At 40.2% G+C, this 25,131-nt stretch overlaps 2 protein-coding genes across 2 annotated transcripts; both read right to left on the bottom strand.

Annotated features, from left to right (window-relative positions):
• Nucleotides 1-3,347: 3,347 nt before the first annotated feature.
• LOC133955204 (uncharacterized oxidoreductase YjmC-like) lies at nucleotides 3,348-13,736 on the bottom strand. Its single transcript, XM_062389912.1, has 11 exons — nucleotides 13,581-13,736; nucleotides 8,522-8,670; nucleotides 8,225-8,413; nucleotides 7,782-7,843; nucleotides 6,577-6,630; nucleotides 6,326-6,424; nucleotides 5,948-6,083; nucleotides 5,230-5,348; nucleotides 4,731-4,826; nucleotides 4,535-4,645; nucleotides 3,348-3,963 (listed from the first exon to the last, which is right to left on the bottom strand). The coding sequence occupies exons 1-11, from the start codon at nucleotides 13,586-13,588 to the stop codon at nucleotides 3,895-3,897; spliced, it is 1,092 nt and encodes a 363-aa protein (XP_062245896.1). The 5' UTR covers nucleotides 13,589-13,736; the 3' UTR covers nucleotides 3,348-3,894.
• Nucleotides 13,737-18,290: 4,554 nt separating this feature from the next.
• Nucleotides 18,291-21,304, bottom strand: ifitm5 (interferon induced transmembrane protein 5). Its single transcript, XM_062390822.1, has 2 exons — nucleotides 21,014-21,304; nucleotides 18,291-19,511 (listed from the first exon to the last, which is right to left on the bottom strand). The coding sequence occupies exons 1-2, from the start codon at nucleotides 21,218-21,220 to the stop codon at nucleotides 19,290-19,292; spliced, it is 429 nt and encodes a 142-aa protein (XP_062246806.1). The 5' UTR covers nucleotides 21,221-21,304; the 3' UTR covers nucleotides 18,291-19,289.
• Between the last annotated feature and the right edge of the window lie 3,827 nt (nucleotides 21,305-25,131).

The raw sequence follows: 25,131 nt of genomic DNA, 5'->3' as shown, positions 1-25,131 counted from the left end.
TGAGGACTGTGGAGAGAAAAAACTCCCTCATTAACTGGAAGAAACCTCTAGAACAAGATTGAGTGTGGCAACATCTGCCTCGACCTGTTGAAGAAATGGTGGAAGCGTGGAGAGGTGGGTGAAGAAGAGGGGAGAGACAGACCTTCATTCTCTCCTCGTTCTTGAAGTGAAGCTGCAGGACCCTTCTGGACCTGAATGACCCTGCTGTGAAAGCAGACATTCTTCAATCAGCAAGTTTCCAAAATCCACCTTGAAACACATTCACAGACCCAGGACAGATGTGATACAGAATTTGATGACATCAAATAACCATGAGGGAGACGAGTGAATACAAATAACTCCTGCCAGAGAGGGTTTACAATGCAAAGCAGCCAGAACACTGGAAAGAAGAGTTATCATGTTGACTCCTTTCAGGATGTCGAATTAATTCTTCCAGGCATTGTCGCTGTAGAGCTGCTGCTTTTGGTTGAGATCAGGAAACAGACAACATGCTTGGGCTGAGTTGGTGCTCGGGCCCAGAAGGACTGGATCTGAGACATGTGGTGCAAATTGTGTCTCAATGAACGCATCCAGTGGTGTATATAGTACTTGAAAGCCATACTCGAGTAAAAGTACAGAAATCTTACCTGAAAGTCACCCGTAAGAAAATGACTTGTGTTAAAGTCTTAAAGTAGCTCATATTAAATGTATTTTTAAGTGTTAAGAATCAAAAGTATCTGGTGTTGAAATGTAATTAAGTATCAAAAGTAAAAGTACAAGTACCAGACCTAAAATGCCAAGTTTTTTTTATAGCAGGCCTATACAGACACTAAACAACTCAAAATTGGTCTCTTCAGGCTTTATTTCTACTGATGGAAAAATGATTACAAAGATATATATATTATAACGTTATAATGTATAATTTTACAAATTTTGAACCCCATGCTGAGGTTTAAATACTATTGGTGTAGTGCATCTGAACCTCTGTGGAAGACAGAGAACCAACACAACAGAATAAACAAGTGTCTCTAATAGACCACAGTATAACCACTAAAAAATACTGTAAATATCCCTAAACATGGACCATCCACTTCCTAATCAGTAGGAATAATACGCAATGCCCCTTATGATAACTCCGCAAAAGGAAACAAGTTCTAGAAACACAAAATAGGATTTTTTTCCCTCTTCTGTTCACAACTTGGACAGTGCTAGAGAAGGAAAAAAACCACTGGACACAGTGTAGTTTTGCTGCAGGCCAAATTTCAAACAGAATAATAAAGACTGAAGTGAACTGAGCTCCTGCATTAGCACCTTGATAATTCTAATTGGAATAAATGGATGGGGTATGTGGTTTAGTGAGGTCCTCGTATCGGCCCCGCCAGAGTTGGTCACGATTTCATTATATTACTATTTAAGAGTTTCGATATTTTAATATTTTATGTTTCTCTATTCTCTCACAATGTTGAAGAAAATGAAAAAAACATGGATCCCTTCTGATCTGATTGCTGTGTTAGACTGTCTGAATAATATCAAGAGTTGGAAGGCACAGCATTACGTGCAACTCAACAACTCAAAATCAGAAATAATATTATTCAAACGACGCAACCCCATCAATCACATTGAGCATATACTGTACCTGGTCATTTATTGTTAAGCCTGTTGCCAGAAACCTAAAGGTTCAAAATCAGAACAATCTCCAAAATCACTTACTTTCACACCCAGACTTGCAAAAAGTAATTCATTCACTAGCCTTCTCTAGACTGGAGTACTGTAACTCCCTCCACTCTGGCATAAGCCAAAAGTCACTCTCCCACTTCTGACTAGTTCAGAACGCAGCAGTTTGGCTCCTCACTGGTCTTAAAGGAAATATCACATCGCCCTGATCCTTGCTTCTCTCCATTGGCTCGTCATCCATAGTAGAATTATTTTAGGATTTTACTGATCACTTTTAAAGCATGCCGGGGTTCAGCCCCAAGCTACATCACGTACCTTAGATCCCCAGGTGGAGCCCTGCTTGCTGTTCCAAAGTCAAGATTTAAAACTAAAGGACCCTATAGCTGATAAACGGCCTACCAGAGGAGATAAGGCTTGCAGAGTCTGTGACTTCTTTTAAATCACTTTTTAAATCCCATTTTTATAGACTCGCTTTTAATAGACCTTTAATTTTTCTTGTTCACTTGTTTTTTTGTCATATTACTGCTTTTACGTGTTCAAGTTTTTATTTACTTTTCTTGCCTGTTGTCAAAGCACTTTGTAAACTCTGTTTTTAAAAAGTGCAATATAAATAAAGTTTCTTATTATTATAACTAACTGACAGACAATCAGACGAACAAATCGCGGATGTTATAAAATTGATTTCCCTGTCTGTCTTCACAATACTAACTCTGTAGACATTAAGACAACGGCCATTTTGTCAGTATTCTTGATTGCATTGTTTGAATATTCCTATAGTTATATTATGAGATGACGTATGAGGGCATGACAAGGTTGAAAAGACAAGGCTGCATACAGATAGGCCAGCATTATTTAAAATGTTCTACGTGTTGAAATATAATGAAGACAAATAGACATCCAATTAGTACTGATAGAATGCTTTTTTACCACTTTAATAGAGGATTTATCAACAACAAATCACACAAAACCTGAGGCAGTTGGGTTAAACTATATTGTAACAATTATTGATTTTTGATTTGATCTTTATTTTCATCGTCTGCAGCCCGTACCACTTTTTGCCCTTCAGGATACAGCTAAATAAATATATTCAACATCTTAAACTATATCAGCTCTTCAGAATGCATAAAGGTAAAATATAGTTAACCTCTTAGTTCTCTCAATGCTGTTTATATATAAATGTCCAGTTACGCATTAAACCTTCCAACTCCAGTTGCTTAAAATAAATCTTCTTCCTCCATCCATTAATATGGTGAATGGTAGTATTTATGCACTACATGCACGTTTACCGGACTCAGAGTTAACTGAAATGACTCAGAACAGCTGAACCATATGAGGGTTGATCAGCACAGAGGTCAGGGTAAGCCTCAGTTTGTTGCTTTCTGCATATTACACTACAAACAACACAACATCACAGAAAATGTTAACAAGTTAATGAAAACGTGTCAAATGAATAGCTGTTACTCAAATGATAAAGGCAAAGGCATTATTTGAACATAGTTAAATCCTGACAAGCAATAATTAATAAAATATATTAAAGATGACATTCATATATATATAAACTGTGAGTTAAAGGTGTGTTGATAAATGGAATTTCACTCATGTTGCTATCTGGTGATTGATATGCATATGGGTTCTTGTTTTTGAAGATAGAGAAGATGTTGAAAAACAGCGATGAAATAAAAGTCATAGATGAACAAATTTTATATTTTTTAATAAGGCACAAATGATTGTTGCTTTATAATAACCTTGGAGTAAAAAGAAAAACCTGAACATGGTCCCATAGTCAATTTAAAATGCTTTTATAAAGTATATTTAGAAAAAATGGTTTATACAGGGAATGAGCCAACTGGCTTGTTAATACCAAATCATCTTCAACATCACCACCCAGTCTTTCTTAGATCAATTACATCTGGTGGTTTACAAGAGCTTCAGACAAATCTGCATATTTCACTCACAGAGAAACAACATCTTGAAGACATGTTTACGTTTTGACATCTGCAGATGAGTAATCTCCAGACATCCTAAAATATTTAAAATAAGCTTTCAAAATGTTCCTTGAACTTTTGATCTTTTCCTTTCCACTTAACATTTACATGGTATATTTCTTCCAAATTAACCCTTGAAAAATCTGCATAAGCCATGACTGTGAACGTGCAGTACATGAAGCCACATTCCAACGTTGCACTGCGGAGGAGCAAAAGAGCCAGATTCCTTCCATGTTGAGAATTTCAGCTGGCATGATTATTGATCGGGGAGGAGCTTGTCACATGGCAGCAGCGGGCTGACGCCGATTTTCTGCGCACATTCATTCTGCAGACAAATCAAAAATCAAGTCAGGTTAACTCAGCATAAAAGAGTTTTTGGCTTAATGCACTAGTGGGATATGCTCAACTGATTTCTTGCAGAAGTTATGCACCTTTTCCACCCGTTAATAACCCACTAACATACATTCACTCTTGGATCAGATGTTTCTGCAGTAGACAAGTGTTTTAACTGACTCTGGCCCCAATAGGCAGGGATGGAAACATGACTCTTGGGTGAATGCGCCAATTTATTCTTCCTCTTTATTTTGCCGGTATCTTGTTGCTGAACTTTCGAGCATCGACACATAAATAGCCAGGAACAGGAACGACTCAACCGTTTAAAAACCCCAATTGTACTTCCTGATTTTGGTCTGAGAGTTATTAGATAAAATGATCAATGTCATGTGTGTACAGTAAACATTAAGCTTGAGCTTAGCATATGAAGTAGAAGGGAAACAGAGAGCCTGGTTTGGTCCAAAGAGCAACCTACCGCGGCTCTAAAGCTCACTTATACGCCACATGCTCTACAGGGCTCCACGGGCCAGACTGTTTGGTGTCGTCACTTTCTGAAATCTTACCATGTAGTTGACAACATTGATGTGGTAAGGAATCCCACCCATCTCTTCACACTTCTTCATATTCATCCTCTCTGGATCTCCAGCAGCCAGGACAGGACTCTCTGCCTCAGCCTAGGACCACAGAAAGAAGTTAAAATAGTTACTTTGCTTTAAACCTCAATAGTTTTTCAGCATTGCACCATCAGGATGCACTCACGGGGTCCAGGCCTCTCTGGATGGAGAGCAGGTCAGCCATTCTGTCGTTAAAACCATCAGCAAAGTTCTCCGGGTTGATCGCCACAAAACACTGACCCTGAGAACATAGCGAGGACAATGACCACACTGTGCACATAGAGCCAATATAAAGAAAAGGGACTTATAAACATATCAGAATCGAGCCACCGTCTGACTCTCTGATTTCTTTTCGATAACAGTGGCTGTAAAAGTCAGCTGGTACCACTCGGTTCCAAAGAACTCTGCTGTCATGCCTCATTTATTTGCTGTCGTTAATAAAGTAATAAATTATACTGATGCTTTGTCAACTGGGCAACAGTTTGTTAATTGTTCTTTGGAAAGAGGAACATAAGTTACATGGCTCCATGCAGGAGTTAAATACATTTCTAAAGATTATTTTTCAAATCCAGATCCAAACTCATGAGGTTTTTTAAAGTAACTATGTGTTCAAGTAAAAAAAATAAAAAAAATAAAGCACGTACCAGGTCTGCAACACGATCCGTTACTTTCCAAGTGCGGACATGTTTGCTGTACTTGGCACCGGCCAAGATACCACAGAACACCTCCACCATCATTCCCAAGCCGTAGCCTTTATATCCTCCTGAAACAAACAGACACAGAATGACATGAATGTAAGTCATTTAATATATAGAAAAAATCTGTACAGTATAGAATAAAATATATCATGGGGTAGAATGTACAATTATACAACAACAGAGTAAACTAGGATATTGCCCCTCCCACCCATTCAAAAAGCTAATTAAATCAGGTAGATGCTATTTCATTTGGGCCTTTTGCATTTCTTATGTAGTGAATGATGAAGGAGAAAACCGTTCTGTTTATTTCTCCTCAAAGAGGATGTGATAAATTTCATCTCCTGACCAATTAAAATAAACTTCTACAAGAAGTAGAAAGTGAGAAGGCTGTTTCTGTGTGTGTTCTTTCACTCTACACCTGCAGCTGACGGCTGTGTCACAACTCAGACACAGTCAGTCACCTCAAACACCTAAACTCAGGGTAAACTGAGACAATTGATAACCAGCTTCGTAGTGCAGGTTATCAGAACGGCTTATGTTTGGTTGAGTGAGGCCGGAAAACTAAAATATGTCCTGGCTACGTTGAACTTGCTTTGCAGTAAAGGCCCCAGGATTTCTATCTCCCTGAGTTGAACGCCAACAGTTTTATCTTCTGGTTTCTGACCTGTGGCTTCACTGCCGCCGACGGGCACCAGTCCTCCTCCATCGAGGACTCTCTTGGGATCTGTTGTCAGCTTTCCCTGAGCGTCACAGCCCCAGCCCTCGGGAATGGTGTCTCCACGACGCTCATGCAGCTCCACCTGTTTACATTACACATTCAGTACAAGAGTGGGATGACTTAACATACACACATATCTCATTTAGCTGATAAGAACACAACATGTGATGTCATTGCATCAGATAGTCAATGATTCTGTGAAGTGAATTCTGTCTAATCACAAACTTAAATAAGGCTATATTAGTCAAATGAATCAAACTTCCTTGTGTAGGTGCAGTTGGTACGGCATGCCCTGAGGACCTATAATGATAAACCTGATCTCACCTTTCCGAGTGCCACGGCGGATGTGGCCATATCCAGAACAAAGCTGTCTCCATCTTTGGAAGGAGCTGCCACACTGATGGGGTTGGTGCCCAGAGTGCACTGCAAACAGCAGGATCACAGGGTTAGGAGGGGACAGATTTTCTACATGCAATATGTTTTTTCACTAAATAAATAAATACATACAGTAAATACATTAAACTTCCAGAGTACCAAAGGACCCGCTCATGATTTATATTATCAAATACATTTACCTCTTTAGCGCGTGAAGGAACCACCAGTGGGGATGTATTGGTAAAGGACATGCCCTGTGGTGGTCAGAAAATTATTATAATACATGTTTAAATTCCAGCTTCCATCTGGAAAAGAAAAAAGGAATGAAACTGAAAGATGAAAAGTTTTTAAACTTGATGCTAAATGCATGTAAGCAATCCTCATCCATTCTTCTCCCCTTTTTACATGACCTGCATCAGACTTGCAAAGATAACACAAGCCCTAATGAGAAAACAGGAGCTCCTTCAAAACCAGTGATGGGGAACCTCAGGTCTGGATCAAAAGAATGAACTTCTTTATTGAACTGTCCACACGGACTGTGTCTCTAACCTCGTCCCACTCACGCCTCAGCATGTTAAATCGGAGATCTCTGTAAAGCTGAACCAAATCCCACACAAAAACCATTGAATCACAGTTCAGATTTTGGTTTCTTTCTCATCAATGCTCTCTACAAACGCCATCTGTGTCAACTCAGAGACAAAGTCCAATAACCAGGATCCTGCTGTCTTTCGGCCCAGACATCACTGCTTATACCCTCAACATGCAAATATGTCTGACATTTCCATTGGTTCTTATCTTTAACTTAAATGCAGCAAAAAAGAGTCAATTCAATCAACCTCAACCCGTCTTTCTTTCACATCCACGCTTCCATCCCTGCTTGTAGGGAAGATGATGTGGAAACATCTCAGTCACTGGTCTTCTCCAATATCCTTACCTACAATGTATGTAGATGTTTAGTTTCTATAAAAGATCTACAACAATCCGGACACCATCTACATTGTTTCCAATGAAAATTGTCCTGGGGGCTTTATTCATCAAACTTAAAGAGAGACAGGCCCCTAACTTTGAGTCTCAACTCCCTACGGTATTCCCACTGCTGCAGCTGGCATCAGCACATCTTTTCCCATGACCTTGATTCATTACTTCATGTCTTTCCCTTCACCCCCCTATCTCTTCATTTTTCAACCATTACACAAAGCCTTCAACCTTCAACCTTCCTCCAGACCCTCAATCATTTCATCTCACCTCCACCTACATTGTACAATAAAGTATTCTGATCCATAGGATTATTGGTATGGTCTTTGGTAATGAAATAAAATAGGAGAATAATGATTTTAACTATTTGTCCTCAGCAGCAGAGTAAATGTTAAAGAGAGGTCAATATGCTGATAAATGCTTTACTCACAATCATGTTTTCCTTCAGAGCTTGCATTGCATAGTATCCAGCAATACCATAATGATTGGAACCTACAAAAGAAAAGTGGCATTAGCACAGATGGTTTAAAAGATGGTATTTCATTGTCGATGTCAAAATCGACTTGAGGGGGATTTTAGTTGCGGACACTTAAGTGAATTGTATGGAAACACCAACTTGCTGAGTGCTTATTATCCAGTCATTCATCTTAACTACAGTTTACTGTTGTGTACCAAATACTATTCATCTTATAACAGGGGAAATAATTCCTTATGAACCCTGAACATTCAGTCTACTCAAATGAAGACATGTATCTAATGCCTGAGCATTTGTGTGTGAACCATCGGCTCTCAATAAACTAGTTAACATGGTCTGAACCTTAATTGTTGTGGCCTTCTACAGTGTTGATGCAGTTAAAAAAAGACGGGACTGACCATGTGCCACCACCCAGCCAATGCCGACTTCCTTGGCTTTCTTTACGGCCAGATTCATACAGAAGTTTCCCACCACAGGACCCAGGAGATTCTTCCCATCCACCAGTGCCGTGGCCACGCTTTCCTTCTCGATCACAGGCTCACCGTCCTTGGCACAGATCCCTGTCTTGATGTCCTTCACATACATGTCTGTCAAAAAGTACAGCAATAGTTCTATTTGACCTACATCTTTATTACATGCAAAGACAATTGTGCTACTACCTTAAATTAAATGTGCAGATAAGTTCCGGCACTAACCCATCCTGTTGAGCCCATGGCTATAGTGGCCTCTGTGGTCTCCTTCCACCAGCACCTCAGCCAGGCTACGGGCATGATGCGGCTTGGTGCCAACAGCCGTCATACATCTCTCAATGAAGCCCTGCACCTCCAACTGGCTGATCAGACACCTGCAGAGAGGAAAAATGGTATCAGATGTGAGAGGCGGACAACTTTGACGGAACAACCTTGATGACAAAGAGCCAGTCAGACACACATTTTCTCAGTTAAGGCACTTTAATAGCAGTTTGGGGTCAATACTGAACATGCAACTACACAGATATCCACAAAAGAGAAACCCACAACTTGTATAGGACAAGCATACAGATTGGATAAGATGTGGAGCTATCCTCATAGTATAGTCTGTATAGGGAGTCTCCTACACATCTGCAAACCATCAAACAGGCTGCACACCTACTGGTGCCCTTGGAACAACATATGCTTGAGGAATGTAGCCTGACACCATCAGCAGATTGTTACACAGCAAAGAAAGATTGGTTGAGCATGGTTCAATATACACTAAATAGCAAGATGATCACATCACTGTTGGAATCAATTTTAGCTGCAGCAGAGTAATGCATTCAATAGATATAACAACAATTATTAGTATAACATTTCTTAAGACATTACAGCAACATAGACACAGACAAAAAACCTTAATCCAAAACAAATCTGTGAAGTGAACACAATGAGCTCTTACAAGGATCTAACCATAAGAAAAGCAACTGCTGTCAAATCTTGAGAGTTGCATAACTGGTTCAAAAAACAGAGGCTCTGTTTTCGACATTAACTTTTTAAACATTTGGGGGGGAGGATGATGGGAAACTATCCTCCAGCCGTTACTAAGGAGGAAACGTGTGTAAATCAACATCTGGCAGAAGTGAGAACTCAAGAAAGAACTCTGTGTACGACCTCAAACTCCCTCACCAAACTTGAGCTGTGAGCAAAAACACACAACTTGTTGCATTTCTTTTTATCGGACACCACTGCGCTCTGAAGTGTTACATAACTGAAGGATCCCTCACAATCTTACAGCAAACACGCTGAACTTTAACACTGATCCAATAAGTCAAAGCAGAGAAGTGTGCATAGGGTTAGATGAGAAGAAGCTACCATCATGTGCCTACAGTAAACATGAAGCTACAGCAAACAGCCAGTTAGTGAGGGTAACAAAGTATCAGCACATCTAGACTGTAAAAACTAAACGTCAGCATTTTTACTCCTGTTGGTTGGCAGTCACATCCTGAAGTCTTGCAAGTCACCTGATAACAGCTTAATGAAGATGTTTACTGGCAGGTAAACTCCCCAAATACTGCACATGCAACTACACAGATATTCACAAAGGAGAAACCCACAACTTGTATAGGGTATACAGGTATGATAACATGTGGATCTATCCACATATTATAGTCTGTATAGGGACTCTCCTATCCATCTGCAAAGACATACTGGTGCCTATGGAACAACATAGGCTTGAGGAATGTAGCATGAAGCCATTGGCAATTTGTTACACAACAAGTAAGAATTGGAAATGGTTCACAGCTAGATGATTACATCATTGTATGAATCAATTTTAGCTGCAGCTGAGTAATGCATTCAAATGATGTAAGAACAATAATTAGCATAACATTTCTTTAAATTAAGACAACCTAGACACAGACAAAAAACCTCAATCCAAAAAAAGTCGGATAAGTCAACACAACAGCTTTCGGTTTACATAAATGTTGGACTCTGACATCTGGTCTAAAAAGCAAAGCAAGGCAAATGCAAAGTTGCCAATTCATGTCATTTCCCACAAAGGTCAACACTGCCATTGCCCCACATTCTGCAGGGTTTGACAGCCATGCTAACTCAAAGTTTGAAGTCTGTGTTTGCAGCACAGACTTCTCAACCTGTAAACATACAGATGATGTAGGTCAAACAGTAAATTCCAATCGGGGTTGCATTACCACTGAAAATAGAGCTCAGAAGAAACATTAAGAAGGTTTGACCCCTGGAAACTAAATTACAACCATACTGTTGATTTTGCAAAAAAACGATAAGCTGAGTGAAGATTGGAAGTAGCAGGACATTATGTTCCAGATGTTTTGGAAAAAACTTTCTTGGTCCAAACTTTGAAAAATGGTATCACTGTCTCCCTCAAAGACTTATTTATTTATATACAAATAATATTGCTTATACATTGTGCTAGCACAATAAGGAAGTATAATTGAGCCACCTCAAAGATGCCTATAATTCACAGTTTACAACCAGAACCTGAAGGAGCAGCAAATGAGACGTAAAAGTTGAAAGAAATAATAATGTTCACATTATCGAGATAAATATAGATATCCACTAAAGGGATATGATCTTAAAAAAAAATAATTCCCTATGCAGTTAGTTTAATTAGGGATTAAGGAGTTAAATGTTTGACTAAATGCATGACTACATTCAGCCCACTTACTCTTTGAATACACATTATGAAATTAGATAATGTTCCAGGGTAAATTTCATAAAATCTTAAAGGCCAATTCAAGTAGTAACATAATGATCAAGTGCCATTTCTACCATAATTCAGCAAACGCTATTTAACTGGAAAATTATGACCACAGTTATGAAAAAATCTTGTCTTAGCACTGATTTTTTTTTTTTTAAACAACACATCTGTGTTACTGAACTATATTATGCAATGCTCCCTTCTTTTTCCTCTGTTCTTCTTCATTTCCCCCAGGTTTCCTCCGCTGAGCTTTGTGGTATTTTTTGTCGACTTGTGTCATAAATTTAGGAATGCACCATGATTGAATCCAGACCTAGGCAGGAGTGTTGGCGGGCTGGCCTCTCTCTTCCTGTGCAAAGAAACAGTTTTTCTGTATGAACGGCTTCACCAAGGACTCATGCACATCAGTAGGAGCCTCTGCATTGAGCATCGAGACTGTATTTGGGTAATTACCGTGTAATGCATCACTTTTAGCTGGCTGGTTTTAGTTTCCAACAAGGACCTAATAATAAAAAAATATCACGTTATAAAATCTTGACTTGCATAACTGGTTAAAAAAATAGATGCTCTGATTTCGACATCAACTTCTTGAACATTCAGGTTCCTCACTGAACATTTTTTTGGGGAGAATAATGGAAAACTGTCCTTCAGCCGTTATTAAGGAGGAAACGTGCGCAAATCAATATCTGACAGAAGCAAGAGCTCAAGAATAACTCACATGACCTCAAGTCCTCCCCCACCAATCTTCAGCTGCGAGTAAAAACACACAAAACGGGTTTTATCCAAGACATCGGACACCACTGTGCTCTGATGTGTTACATAACTGAAGGATCCCTCCTCATCTTACAGCAAACATGCTGAACTTAAACACTGATCCAATGAGTCAAAGCAGAGAAGTGTGCTGAGGTTTATATGAGAAGATGCCCCCGTCATGTGTGTACAGTAAACATGAAGCTACAGCACACAGCCAGTCAGTGAGGGTAACAAAAGTATCAGCACATCTAGACTGTAAAAACTAAACCATAGCGTTTTGACTCCTGTTGGTTGGCAGTCACATCCTGAAGTCTTTCTAGTCGCCTGATAACAGCTTAATGAAGATATTTACTGGCAGATAAACTCCCCCAATTAGATGTTAAATATTTAAAAACGTGTTGACTGTATCTGAACTTAATAAATAAAGCTTTAATTTAACCTCACTAGGAGATATTGGAATCAGATGTTATATTACCCGTTTATGCATGAATTCAGATTACTCTTGTGTATACAAATCACCTGGACAGAACAAGGCTAGCAGCCTCCCTCTGTATCCAGTCTTTATGCTAAACTAGGCAACAAGCTGCTGGCTTCAGCCACATATTAAGCACAAAGGTGTGAGAGTGAGTGACATCAATCTTTTCTCTGCAATAAAATAATTTGTATATTTCCTTCAATGTTGTTCTCCTCTAAATAATTATATACAGCGGAACTTTAGTGCTACCAAGTTTATTTTCAGCAGGTCAAACCTTAACTTGACCTCACTTGCCAATAGTAAGTAGTGAAAAGAATTATATCATTGTGTGTTTGTAACAATTAGACAGGACTAGGCTATTTGTTTTCCTATTTGCAGTCTTTACGCTAAGCTAAACTAACCAACCACATATTTAGCATACAGATAAGGGAATAGGATCAATCATCTCTGAGCAACTAACCTAATAAGTGTATTTTCTACAGTGTAATAAAGGATGTCAGCAGCAGCAGTTGTGTATTTTCAGCAGAAGGTCAAGCATTTGACCTCCCGAGCAAATAAGTAAGCTTAGACAACTCCAAAAAATTCAGAGCCACACATTCACCCTATTTAATAATGTATACATTTATTCAAATTGTTATTATGTCTTCTCATGCTCACACAACTCTGCAGAACCTGCATGATATTGCAGTGGATGATCAAATAAAATTGAATTGAACTGTTGGAACGAAATCGAAATGTACATATCTGAATAATGGTTCTGGTGAGGCGTCACAATAACACGCACACAAACACAGGTTCAATTGTTTGCACTGGTCTTTGAAAGTTAAAATAAGCACATCCGCCCGCGAACATGTGAACACGACGGTCACTTGTGCAGAATACAGGCTCCGTGCACAAAGGCAGAGCTTGTAAACTGATAGAGCAGCGGAGACTCACACGATTCACCGTTAAAAACCCCTTTTAACCCTTGTATTCTCCGTTAAAACCCTTTCAGTGGAGCGGTGCTTATTTCCTCTACTTCCTCATTGTCACATATATTGCTGATACCCACACGCTGTCCATTTTTCAGAAGTTGACTGACGGTAAATGCAGTCCTGTATTTGCATTCATTAGAATTTGGGAGCGGCCCAGCCACAGCATGTTGGTTGCGGTAGAGTACAAGTGAAGAAGATGCATGGATCCTGAGGTGCAAAGCAAGCGGGCCTTCCTCTGAGTCCTGAAGCAAAGTGAAGCCTGTGAATCGGACTCATCTAGTGGAGAGATGCTTTCGGTTTCCGTTTGATACCTGCAGGACCCCGGCTCACCTCTGCACCCTGTGACTGGAAAGAGTTCCTTACCTGCTCATGTTGACTCTCCTTCGTGCTTCCACAGGTCGGTGTGGACGTCCTTCTTTCCTGGTTGCAGCAGCTTGTGACCTACAGCTGGAGTCGATGATCCACCATGGACTCCACCTCCTTCAGCCTCAGGCCCCACACAGCGGGGTTTGGAAACGCCCCCGTGTCGTAGACTCTCCCAGGTATCAGGACTCTTGGCGACTGGGTGCGTGTTCGGTGGGAGGGTTTGGGGAGGAGAGGCCTGGAGGGGGGGGGGGGGGGGTGTCTCTGTCTGCCTCCTTAACATAGCATAGGTGCTTGATACGACGAGTGGGGGCGGAAGTGGGAAGTTATGTAACCCCTGCGTGGTGTTGCTGCACACTTTGACATTGTTTCCTCACAGGGAGGCCACCAAGAAGAATATCCACACAAACTTCATTTAAGGACTTCTTCTGGAGGTCACCTATAGACTGATCAATTAAGTCAATATAGCCTGTTCTCATTTGGAGTGACATTTAACCATAAGGTAATGGCCCTGAATGTAGCTGTGTGCATACATATAATACATATATCATTATTCTGTGTGGGCATTTGGCCTGTCCCTTCTTGGAGTGACAAGACACCCCTAACTTACAAACACATACAACCTCTTAGATATTGTATAATATTTGTAATCATACTACAAATACATAATACATAAGAACATGTGGGGAAAATGATAAAGAGAAGAGACGTAATAAAAATAAAAATCAAAATGAATTCCAAATTAACCTGAAGAATTGTATTAGAAATCTGTCACTCGATTTGATAATGAGCTTTTTTCTCTTCTCCCAGGTTTTCTCCAGATAACTATCTAGTTAATTAACTTACATTTATATAAATTAGCCTAATTATATCAATTATAAAAAGTTTCCACACTGAACTGGTACATAGTGTACCTCATGAGAAAATGTGTACATTTTTGTTAATACAATTATATATACAAGTTTTGTCTCTGTACATGCGAAACATTTTTCTCCTCATCTCCTCTTTCAAATAAACAAGGTTTTGCACCTTTTGGCCCGGGGATAACCGTGCAAAGTGTCCCGGGTAAATATTTGTAATTGCACATTGTAAGAAAGGATCATGCACAATGCATACAGCATTTAATACTGACAGGATTAGTGCCTTTCAGTTGGTTGTGCAGTCTGTCTGTGAAGCAAGAAAACATCTTAAGTGCTCGAAAGAAGTGGAAACATGAGACTTGCTTTGTACTTGGGGCGTTTTCAGTTACATAAGACCCATGGAGATAAACTTTTAACCATTCTGAGCATTGCTCCCTCTAGTGATGCTGATCATCTGTTTTAGATCAAGTCCGACATTGTACGTCTTGAGCTCATGGCGGAATGTGGGAGTGGAAGCAAGAGGAGCCGAGGGAAAACAAAACACAAAGTTGAATCTGGCTTCAAGCTTATTCTTAAGGACTAGGAACCTGATTAGGATTTGGTTGTCACGTGTTTTTGTCAATTTTTTTATATACGTATATATATATATATAATTTACACAACATCTCTGAAGTTCAGCAAGCCACATGATCTGTCACTCACTCAGAAGGATGGTGAAGATGCACACAGAAAACTGCATATAACTTGTTCAATTCACAAGTGTGTTCCAGTTGGAAACAGTCCACACAGTTGGAACACATTAGTAGAAACAAAATTAATCTCAGATGTTGCAAAGCTTGTGTTCGGACACGTTTTACTGATCTGCACTGATCTGCACTGGTCTGCCTCTGAATGAAGCGTATCCACGTTTTAAATGTTCTCGTAGACAGAGAGAAAACAAGATAATGATAATTTAATACTCTGCCCTCTGCAGTTTAAAATACTAGTTATAAAATTGTGGTGAGTTATCAACGTCAACCTCATTTACACGACAAATAAAACTAGATAAAAAAAGGCTTATCTTATTCAGAAGGGGAGAAAAGCTTATGGCTTAATGTGGCCATTGTTTGCTTTTATAGGTTTAACATCTATAAATATTTTTGATAAAGGCTTAACCTGACTTTATCTTGCTTTTGAAACGGGGAGAGCAAAGTGTGTGGAAACCAGTTTAACGGCTCTATTAATTACCGGTCACATTACACAAGAGCTTCTACTGTTCCATGTTTCAGGCACTGTAACCAAATCATGTAGCAGGCTGTGCATAGATACAATAAGTTTAAAACCTTTTGACTAAACTCTGTGCCCAATCACACATTTATGGTCTGGATATTTTAGAGCTACCACCGCCTGTGTCCAGGAAATCTCACCCTTGTAGTACTGGCCATAGTCAGTGGTTTACTGTTGTGTTCTCCAGCAGTCAATGACAGGAATTGTCCATTGCTACTTGTCCGCAGTCAATGTACGACATGCATCTGTTAAAAATACGGGCTGAGACAATGTGTTTGTCTGTTTACCAGCCAGAGGACTCCACTTGCCTGCAGTTAACCCCCGGGCTGGGAGGAGCACATCTGAAATGCCAGGAGACACAATGAAACCCTGCTGCTGCAACTTTGAAACATGGGTCATTTAGACGTTAACAATTTTCTTTCAGAGGAAGGCTAGTTTACATTTGATTGCAGTTACTTATTAAAAATGCAAATTGCAGATAGTGCCTAACTTTTACACATGATGTAAATAATCTGAGTTTCAAAGAGTCCAATGTGGTGAGCAGCATGTCATAACAGCACCAAACAATGAATCAACAGCTATAATGTGTCAGGAGCAAAGGTGGTGTCTGTAGATGGACGACACGTCTCCACTTCATCCCACTTTCCAGAAATATCCCAGATGTAAACACTGCCATCTTGCGGCGATTAAGAAATCTGGATCCACAGACCACACAGTTGCGATTGGTGGAGGGCAAACGAGTACTGAAGTCCAATGTACGAGTCAATCTTTTTATAGCATCAAATAACTTACTGGAAAAACTTCAGTGTGACAAGAACTACCTAAAATTAACAGAAACCACTGAGAAAATCTGTATTTGATCTGTACTTGGAAATTGGGAGTTTTTAACTTAGTCCAAATCGCTATCCTATAACACTGAAGAGGCAGGGTTGATGCTGTATATTATAACCAGCCAGCCAGCAGGGGGCGATCAAGAAACTGTGGCCTCACTTTTTGAGAGCAGTGATGTCGCCCATTGTTTTTTAACAGCAGCAAACAAAGGCTCAGATCAACAGTTGCTTCATGAGTGTGTGTCACAGGATGTTTGCAGATGACTCTGTGTACTGCACGTCCTTCTCTCTCCACTGGCATCTGCGAACAGGGCTGTCATTTAAGAACACTTCTGGGTGTCGTATCTGTATATGTGTCACAATTCAGATGAGATTGCTGTGAAATGCTTTGAATAGTGTTGACGCCTACTATAACTTCGGTTCGATCGTTAATGTTCTATTCATCTTTACCCAAACTTTAACTACCTGATGATGATAAGTCTAAAAATACCTCTTACTGTTAGTAAAAACATTTTTGTGTGTGTTCTTCCGGCATGTCTCCGAGGCAGAAGTCAGCGCCCTCTCCCTCAGCATTGCAAGCCTGTAATTCTCCACTGCTCGAGGACATCTGTAGGCCATTCTCTCAGACCACAGGAGGAAAATAGAAAGTTGGAAGCTTGAGGCTGTGATTTGGGTATGTATAAATAAAGTAGCAAGCAGAGGAGAGGCTGCTAATATGATGGCTTTACAGAGGGTGGGAGGTCAGCAGGACACCCAAGTTATCAAAGACGAGGGAGACGGCAGGAGAAGTCAGACCTCAACGGGACATGGCGTCCACATTTAGTGTCTGAATTGATCAAGAGCTTCTGACATGAACCGACTGGAATCGTACTCAGCTATCACATCCTTCTTGATTTACATGTTGCCCCTCCCCCCATTTGTTCTAATCATCACATACTGTATGAGATGTGTGTTAACACGGCTTCACACTATACAAAAAGTTCAAATCTTTAGAATGACACTCAGAAGAGAAACTTGGCCCAAGCCCAACAATCACCCTAAATTCAAGACGCACCAAATTTCACACATTAATAGATATCAGCAACCTAAGCATGTTCGATTTTTTTCATCGGGACCAGTGAATTATTCCCTTGTGAATCATTGAAAACACCCTATTTCGCAATGTTAAACACAGCGAATATTATTTCCTGGATCCGCCCCCTGAAAAGCCTGATAGGTTGCCATGTTTTGTCCTTAGAAACATGGACTTTGACTTTTGGTTGCGTTCTAATTTATTATTATGTGGTCCAACACTACATACAACTGTGATGGTGACGCAAAAGGCATTGACTCAGGCTTTGTAGATTAACCAGGACCACTGGAGGAGTGGATACGAGCCATCGTACAGCTGCAGGCTTTCAGACTGCTGTTAACTCCTCTGTTGTGGTCTGCCCGGGCAGCCCTGCCTTACAGCTGGACAGCACATATACACTTCCCTTAATTGGTATGTTCTGTTTATAGCTGGTACAGCAGCGAGCTCACAGCTGGGATGAAAACAACCATGCCTCGCTGCTTCACACAGACACCACCCCAGGATCAAACTCGAACATGGAGCACATAAGTATTACTTTAAAGTTGGGTTTAGGTGCTGCAGCAGAACCGCAACTGCCATTTGAACCTTCATCTCTTCATCCCTGTGTTCATTAGCTGAGAGGGGATCTGAAAAAGACCTGAACGTTTTGGTTTAGTTGGTAAAAGGAGAAAAAGAAGGTTAGTTTGTTTTCTAATACTGAGTTCACAGTATCTGTTTTATTAAGCTCACTCACAAAGAGGTTGGAAGAAGATCAAGATGCGTAAAACAACAAATAAATGAATAAAATACATGAATAATGACATAAAATATATGAAGCCTATTATAGCAGTAATACAATTTAAAAAAAAATCTTTAAGACATAGAGGAATTTCAATGAGAGGTCATTTGTAAAGTGGTTTTTCATCATCACGGATTTCAAACTCTGCAGTTCTCTCTTCTCTCTCTGCTCTCTCTGTCTCTGTCTCTTCTCTGTCTGCGCTGACCAGAGGGAACTTCAGCTGTCATCCAAATTCCACATTCATCATAAATACAATAAATAACAACAAATATGACTCAGAGTAGCTGCATGCTCAGTCTTTCAGTCTGGATTCAGCTATAAGTCATTCTTTGTTTTATATTTTATTTCAGGCATCTTCAATCTTTGCAGCAAATTTCTAACCATTTTTGAGAGACTGGCAGGTGCAGGCTGAACAGCCTTTAATACTGACATTACAATTAGGAATGTTCTGATGCTAAAGTTTTTTAATTAGAAATACAAATTAGGAGAAATAACAAATCACAGGCACTGAAAATGTATCACATGGTTGACCAGTAAGTGACCTATTCAAAAGTCTTATGCTTTATTTATAATTCTTTTACCTTTGTAACTCTCAAATATAGGTCAAATTTCCTGTCTAGCTATGTTTTGACAAAATATTTACATTTGCCAATAGGGTTATTTTAATACTGAACAGGTTTACAAAAGCTCGGTAGTCTCTGATGTTCCGTACAGAAAAAAGAACGCTCAGACTTGTATCACATGCCCTACTCTGGCTCAGGTTATAAGAAGCTGTCACGTCTGATCTAATCTGCGGAGCCTAATCAAATGCCCTCTCCTGACGGTGACTGTGAATCGGTCGACGTTTTGAGATTGATGTGTTTGTTTCTTTGTTTCTTTTCTCTCTCCCTCCCCCCAGTCCATCTACCAGCTGAAAAGTTTGAAGAAGTTTTTGAGGCCATCCTCTCCGAGGAAGTCAAACGAGCCCTGGGACGAGCCCAGGTGGACGAGCAGGAGGACGAGGATGACGACGGCCAGGAGAGGGATCAGCATGTTCCAGCCGGCCGCCAGGATGTTGTACCACTTGGCTTTGTCCGAGCACTCCTGGGCAAGCTGCAGGTTACCCTGGGTCTTCTGGTCCCTGGCCTGCACACACACACACACACACACACACACACACAGACACACACACACACACATAAACAATGTTTTTGTTTATGCCCATGTAAACAGTAGCTAAGTGTAGTGACAGGAGGAGACCAAACAAAGACATGCTATAAAGTTCACTTGTGTTTTTCTTTAATAACCAGTTCTTCACAATTTCTCCCATAGTTCTGAGTTTTTCCACACACAGTGCAGATAGACTGTGCAACAGTTGGCGAAATCTTTGAGCTGCTTCAGAGGCTATCTTAGTATTTCTTGAAGCAGACTGGGCCGAATCTTTCCCCAGCACTCTCTAATTTCCCATGAGTACTTGCCCATTACAGAGATGCCAATTACACCATTTTTAACTCCCCACGCAGACAAGCAGCCAGTCCCTGTCTTTAATTTGAGCATTGAGCCAATGCACGGCCTGGCCTGTCATTCAGAGCGGAACCCTACACACAGACAGAAATAAAAGACTTAAGTAAAGGGTACCACCACATCTGTGGTGTAACCTTTTTATTCAGGTGACCTTACAGTATGTCCCACCCTGCTTTGCAGTCGGAGTGTTCAAGGATCTTTTAGTCGTCTTACAAGTGAGAAAGGAATTTGTTTAGGTTTTTGTTTCTGCACAGCCCCATTCCTGTGGTGAGGGGCACACCAACCTTCTCCTGTGTGTGCCAGCTGACCAGGGAGAATACCAGGTCCCTATGCACATACTGCATTTCCCCATTTTACAACAAATGTTTTTGCATGGCATTTACACAGCAGACCAAATGTTAAACAATCCTTTTTATGGCATCTACTCTACGTGTTGCAAAAATCTGGCACGGCAAATCCTGACATGGCAAGTTTTTACCTTGACTTTGGCAGAGAATTGATAGCGTGTTCCCACTTGTTGGTTTAGCAATCGGTCTGTGCTTCATTTCCCAAAATGGCATTTGGCCTTGCAAACTGTTCTTTGTTTCTCTTGGCAGTTTGACACATCTATTGTCTTGTACTGCCAAGCTTGCAATACAGAGGGCTTCAAAATCATTATAGAGAAAGTTTTGTTGCAGATTGGTTTTCATCAGAGTGGCCTTTATTCAAATCTAGTGTGTTGTGTTATTAACTAGTTTCAAAACAGTAAAATCTAACATTTCTGCCTGTGTCTTGTTCCAAATCACTCATCACTTAAAATTAAAAACATTTCTACAAATAGTGGTTATAATCAAAAGATCAAAGTTTAGTAAAACTGATTTTTAATTTGATCAATCCGATTTTTAAAACTTAAAAAGAACAGCTAAAGTGTCGATGTCGAATTCAAGTATTTGACAGTGAACAATTTTTTTTTGGGATCCATCTATACATCACTTGCTGCGACATTCCTTATTTAAGCATAAACAGTTCACCATCTTGCTATCTTCTCCCTTTTGACAAATTTCCTTTATAATAATATGAAAATAACGGCCCAACCTTAAACTTATCACTAAGGCTGGAACAAAAGTAAAAGACAAAGAGCTCACCTTGATGGAGTAGATGAGAGCCATGAATCCCAGGCAGCAGAAGTTTACGTACAAGGTGTTGCACAGTGACCAGAGGAGATAGTCCCGGGGAGGACTCTTGCCAGCGTTGCCCATGTTCACCACGGTGGATCCACCCGGCTTACGGGCAGACTTGCAGTTGGTGAGCGGGGTGCAGTCAGAGGGGAAGTTGTATGAATGGTTGTCCATGGCTTCGTTATATCAGGAGTCTTGAATAGAATGGATTGCTTTGTGAACTACAGCTAGTCCTTGTGTACAATCGCTCGTTGGAAATTAGTGCCCCCCTCTGTTTGAGACGCTTATAAAGGCCCACAGAGAGGGCGGTGACCGGGTGAGGGCGCATGGGCAGGGTCCTTTAATACACAACAGGTCTGTCATTATGTGGTGTGGCCTGACATAGAGACTGAAATAGAGATAGAGAGACTCTGAACGTTGTATTAGAGAGAAGTCCAGAAAAAGAGACAGCAAATAGATACGGGCTATAGGAGACCAGTCCTGCTCAATTTGATTAGCGGTCCTTGTGGTGTGGGCCAGGTGGTTGTGTTGGAAGGTGGCGGCAGGGAACAGTGGAGGCAGGGCTGTGCTGGTGCGGAGGGGTCATCTGAAATGTTGCCTGCCAGGGGCCACAAGGGATGAATCTAGTTCAGGAAGGAACCTGAGTCTGTATAAAAGGTCCCACTTTACAACAGATATACAAGACATATGACAACGCCACTATCTCCATGGTAAAAATAACTTTTATAAAAGTTCTGGCTGAGTATCATCCAACACTTTTGTTGAGGGTAGAGCTGAAATGCTTGTTCAATTAATGGAAAATGATCCTGTAACTTTTGTCCAGGTCACATAGGAACGATGCTGTAAGCTGTATGTCAAAAAGTTTGTGGAAGCCAGTTGTCTTCAACATGTGGATTCAAACCTTCCTATCTTGCGTTTTAAAGGTTCACTCTCTAGAATGTAGTGACATCCAGTATTGAAGTTAGACTCATCTGAAGTTGCAGCTAAGTACCCCCTCACCTCACTCCCCTTCCGAACATGAAAGAGAACCTGCCTTCAGTTGCCATATGACCTCTAAAGTTGCTTAGTTCGTCCAGTTTGGACGACTGTACGAAACATGGCCGCCTCCACAATGTATTTTAATATAAATGTTTAATTCTAGGGTAAAGAAAACAACAATTTGTGAAATTCAGATGAAACACATTGGTGTAAACATCACTAGAATTATTTTACGTTAAATTTTCAACCAACAGATCCTTTCACCTAAATCTTACACAGTGGGCATTAAACATTGTTGTCGTTCATGGTTCAGATCGGCTTCTTCACTTATAACCAATTATAATATTTTTATCTAAATTGTGTTATTCCTGCATTTTGTGTAGTTTTGCCATTACATAAAAAGCCTCTCTCTCTGCTTGGTTCTTCTGGCAGAGGTTGTGAGTTTTTTTTTTTTCAGTTGGTTGCAATTTGCAAATAACATCACTAGGTGTCACTCAAACCTTCCCAGGGAACCCACAAAATGGCTTGGAGAAAATTCATTATAAATACGTTATTGTGAAGTGTGCAGATAATGTTCCATGTAAAATGATGTATAATAAGAGGAGGGTATAAAGGAAGCATATAAAAAAATGATGCAACAACTGATGTTGTTACTTTTTGCACGTTTTTCATGTTTAACCGTTAAACAGGAAACCCGAACTTATTTTTCTCTGAATGCTTGTTAAAGTTGTTACGGTTAATCATTGCATGGATTAACATCTCATCACCGACGTGCTTTAAAAACCCTTAGTTTTAGGTAAAACTGTTACCTCGAATAAAAGGCTTTTAATCAGATTGTATGTGGAAATCAAAATACTAAATAATATGCGGTTAGGAAAACGTCTGTAAGTAGGAATCCATGTCATTGTCGCTTTATTGTTGTGTTAATATTAAAAAACAAATGCGTAAGAAAAAAATAAAAAACACATAGCAGAGGATGGTTTCGATCCATCGACCTCTGGGTTATGGGCCCAGCACGCTTCCGCTGCGCCACTCTGCTGCTGTACGATGTCGAGGTTACGTAGCATTATGTAGTGTACGGGTCAGGGCTATGATGACGCTATTGTTTTGTTCACACTCGATCGCAGTATGAGGGTTAGTTTATAATGACACTACGTCTTTCTCGCCAACATAGTCAACACAGTAAAGGAGACAAATAGGCAACTTGTTAGAATAACAACGCCTCAATGAGAGGAGTGAAGCTTATCAAGGAAGTCCCCGTTTACCTCATATAATGTAGCTACGACCCGGCTCACGAGGCAAACGGAGGTGACATAAAACCAGATGATTTGGGTTAAAAAAGGTTGTTTATAACAGCCCGGTGGGGTCTATTTCAAACCAAAGAATCAAATATAACAAAAACAGGACTAGAGCTGACCAACAAACCTAATGTAAAGCACAACGAAAAACAAATCCTCAATAACAAGACAGCAGGTTCAAAGTAAAATGGCGCCTAACTCCTAATGTCTCAATATACAATTCTCAAATAAAGAATTCTGAAAACACAGTTGTAGTCTGGGCTGACTCAGGCAAGTGCTCACAGAAGCAAGTGTCTCACAACAGCGGGCCCAAACCCCAACCTGTATTTCTTTGGACTATGGTAAGTTGGCTAAACAAACTTGACATTAAAGACATTTAGACAATCAAAACTAAATAAACTGCAGGCTAATGGCTATGGATGTTAAGACGCCAATGCCAATTCTGATAAAAAAGTGTTCCCATACCCTACAGGAGGCTATATACACATATTTAACTAGAATAACTGCACAGAAGCAAGCCTCCGCCAACAAGTGCAGTGTATATATGTTTTTTCCGATTCCTATAAGGTCACTGTGAGCTTTGACCACTGAAACTTAATCACTTTATCTGAAAATCTAAGTCCAGGTGACAACTGATCAAAATTGAAAAAAATCCCTTGCGCAGTTTTGAGATATCACATTCACGAGACCATTGGAATTGAATCAGTTAATTAGTGAGTCCAAGTAACATGTACCAGATGTAATCAAATTCCGATGGGCAGTCCTAATATGTCACATTAACATGAATGTGAGGTCACTGTGACCTTGACCTTTAAAACTCCAAGCACCTAAATCGAATCAGCTTTCTTTGAGTGCAGGTGAAAGTTGGTACCAAATGGAGGCCCATGGTTAGTTTTGCCTGGTTAGTGATTCATTTTTGTGTTAGTGGCATGGCTGAAGGCACTCCTGGTCCACCCTTTATGCCGAGACATCTATCTAAGAAAAACTCAGGCCGCAGCTGATGTCTTATGCAGAAGGGTTTAATGTAGAATTGATGCATCGAGGAGACTAGAAGATGAAACAAATGCTGTAACAGAGTAACATGAGCAGGTCTCACCCCCCCCCCCCCCCCCCCCCGCAAGTCTGAAGATGTCTCCCACAGCATCCCAGTATATATCTCCCTTTACTTGCATCACCTATTTTAACAGCACATCCATGAATGGCTTGAATTGCTGTCACTCTCTATGTTACATGTAGGTGTTCACCTCCTATTGGATAGTTAGGCCTAAAGTATGCATTCCTAAATCACATTGTGTCCTTACGTCTTGCTACTGGTGAAATACGCAAAAGAGTTAAAGTTGGTGCCTCTCTGTGTGGAACATCTGAGTTAGATATGAAAGTCTGTAAATGTAGACACTACAATATACTGTTGGTTGGCTCTCTATCTATAACCTGACCCTGGGTACTGCTTAGAGAGAGACGGGAGTATCAGTGGAATTATACCGTCATTATGTCCTCTACAGATATAATGTAATATACATAATATACAGTTGCATATACAGTAAAGTGTGAGGACGGCCAAAATTCCTCAACAATTATATTTTTCATAAAATGAGTTGTATAATTGTTAGAATTGTTTAGTTGATGATGCAGAGTGGAATCAATCTAGATCAGAGATCAAGTGACAGCAGTAGTTCAGAGGCTGAGACAGTATCTGTTAGTGTGCTCAGGAGGGTGTATGAAGACTGTCAGATATTTGATCAAACTGAAGTACATGTTTTAAATGATGCACTAAAAGTAGAGGTGGAATGGAAGAAATGGAGACAAATA

Source organism: Platichthys flesus, chromosome 6 (genome assembly GCF_949316205.1).
Source record: "Platichthys flesus chromosome 6, fPlaFle2.1, whole genome shotgun sequence".
In the NCBI taxonomy this organism is placed as follows: domain Eukaryota; kingdom Metazoa; phylum Chordata; class Actinopteri; order Pleuronectiformes; family Pleuronectidae; genus Platichthys; species Platichthys flesus.
The sequence above is the reverse complement of the archived record's forward strand: the minus strand, read 5'-3'. Positions and strand labels throughout refer to the sequence as shown.

Excerpts from the sequence above, each read along its gene's own strand:
- LOC133955204 (XM_062389912.1), bottom strand. Across the intron at positions 8,414-8,521 it reads CCATGGGCTCAACAGGATGG|ACATGTATGTGAAGGACATC; the intron begins GTTAGTGCCGGA and ends ACTTTTTGACAG. Across the intron at positions 7,844-8,224 it reads TGGCTGGGTGGTGGCACATG|GTTCCAATCATTATGGTATT; the intron begins GTCAGTCCCGTC and ends TTTCTTTTGTAG.
- ifitm5 (XM_062390822.1), bottom strand. The coding sequence starts at position 21,220 with ATGGACAACCATTCATACAACTTCCCCTCTGACTGCACCCCGCTCACC. Across the intron at positions 19,512-21,013 it reads CTCTCATCTACTCCATCAAG|GCCAGGGACCAGAAGACCCA; the intron begins GTGAGCTCTTTG and ends GTGTGTGTGCAG.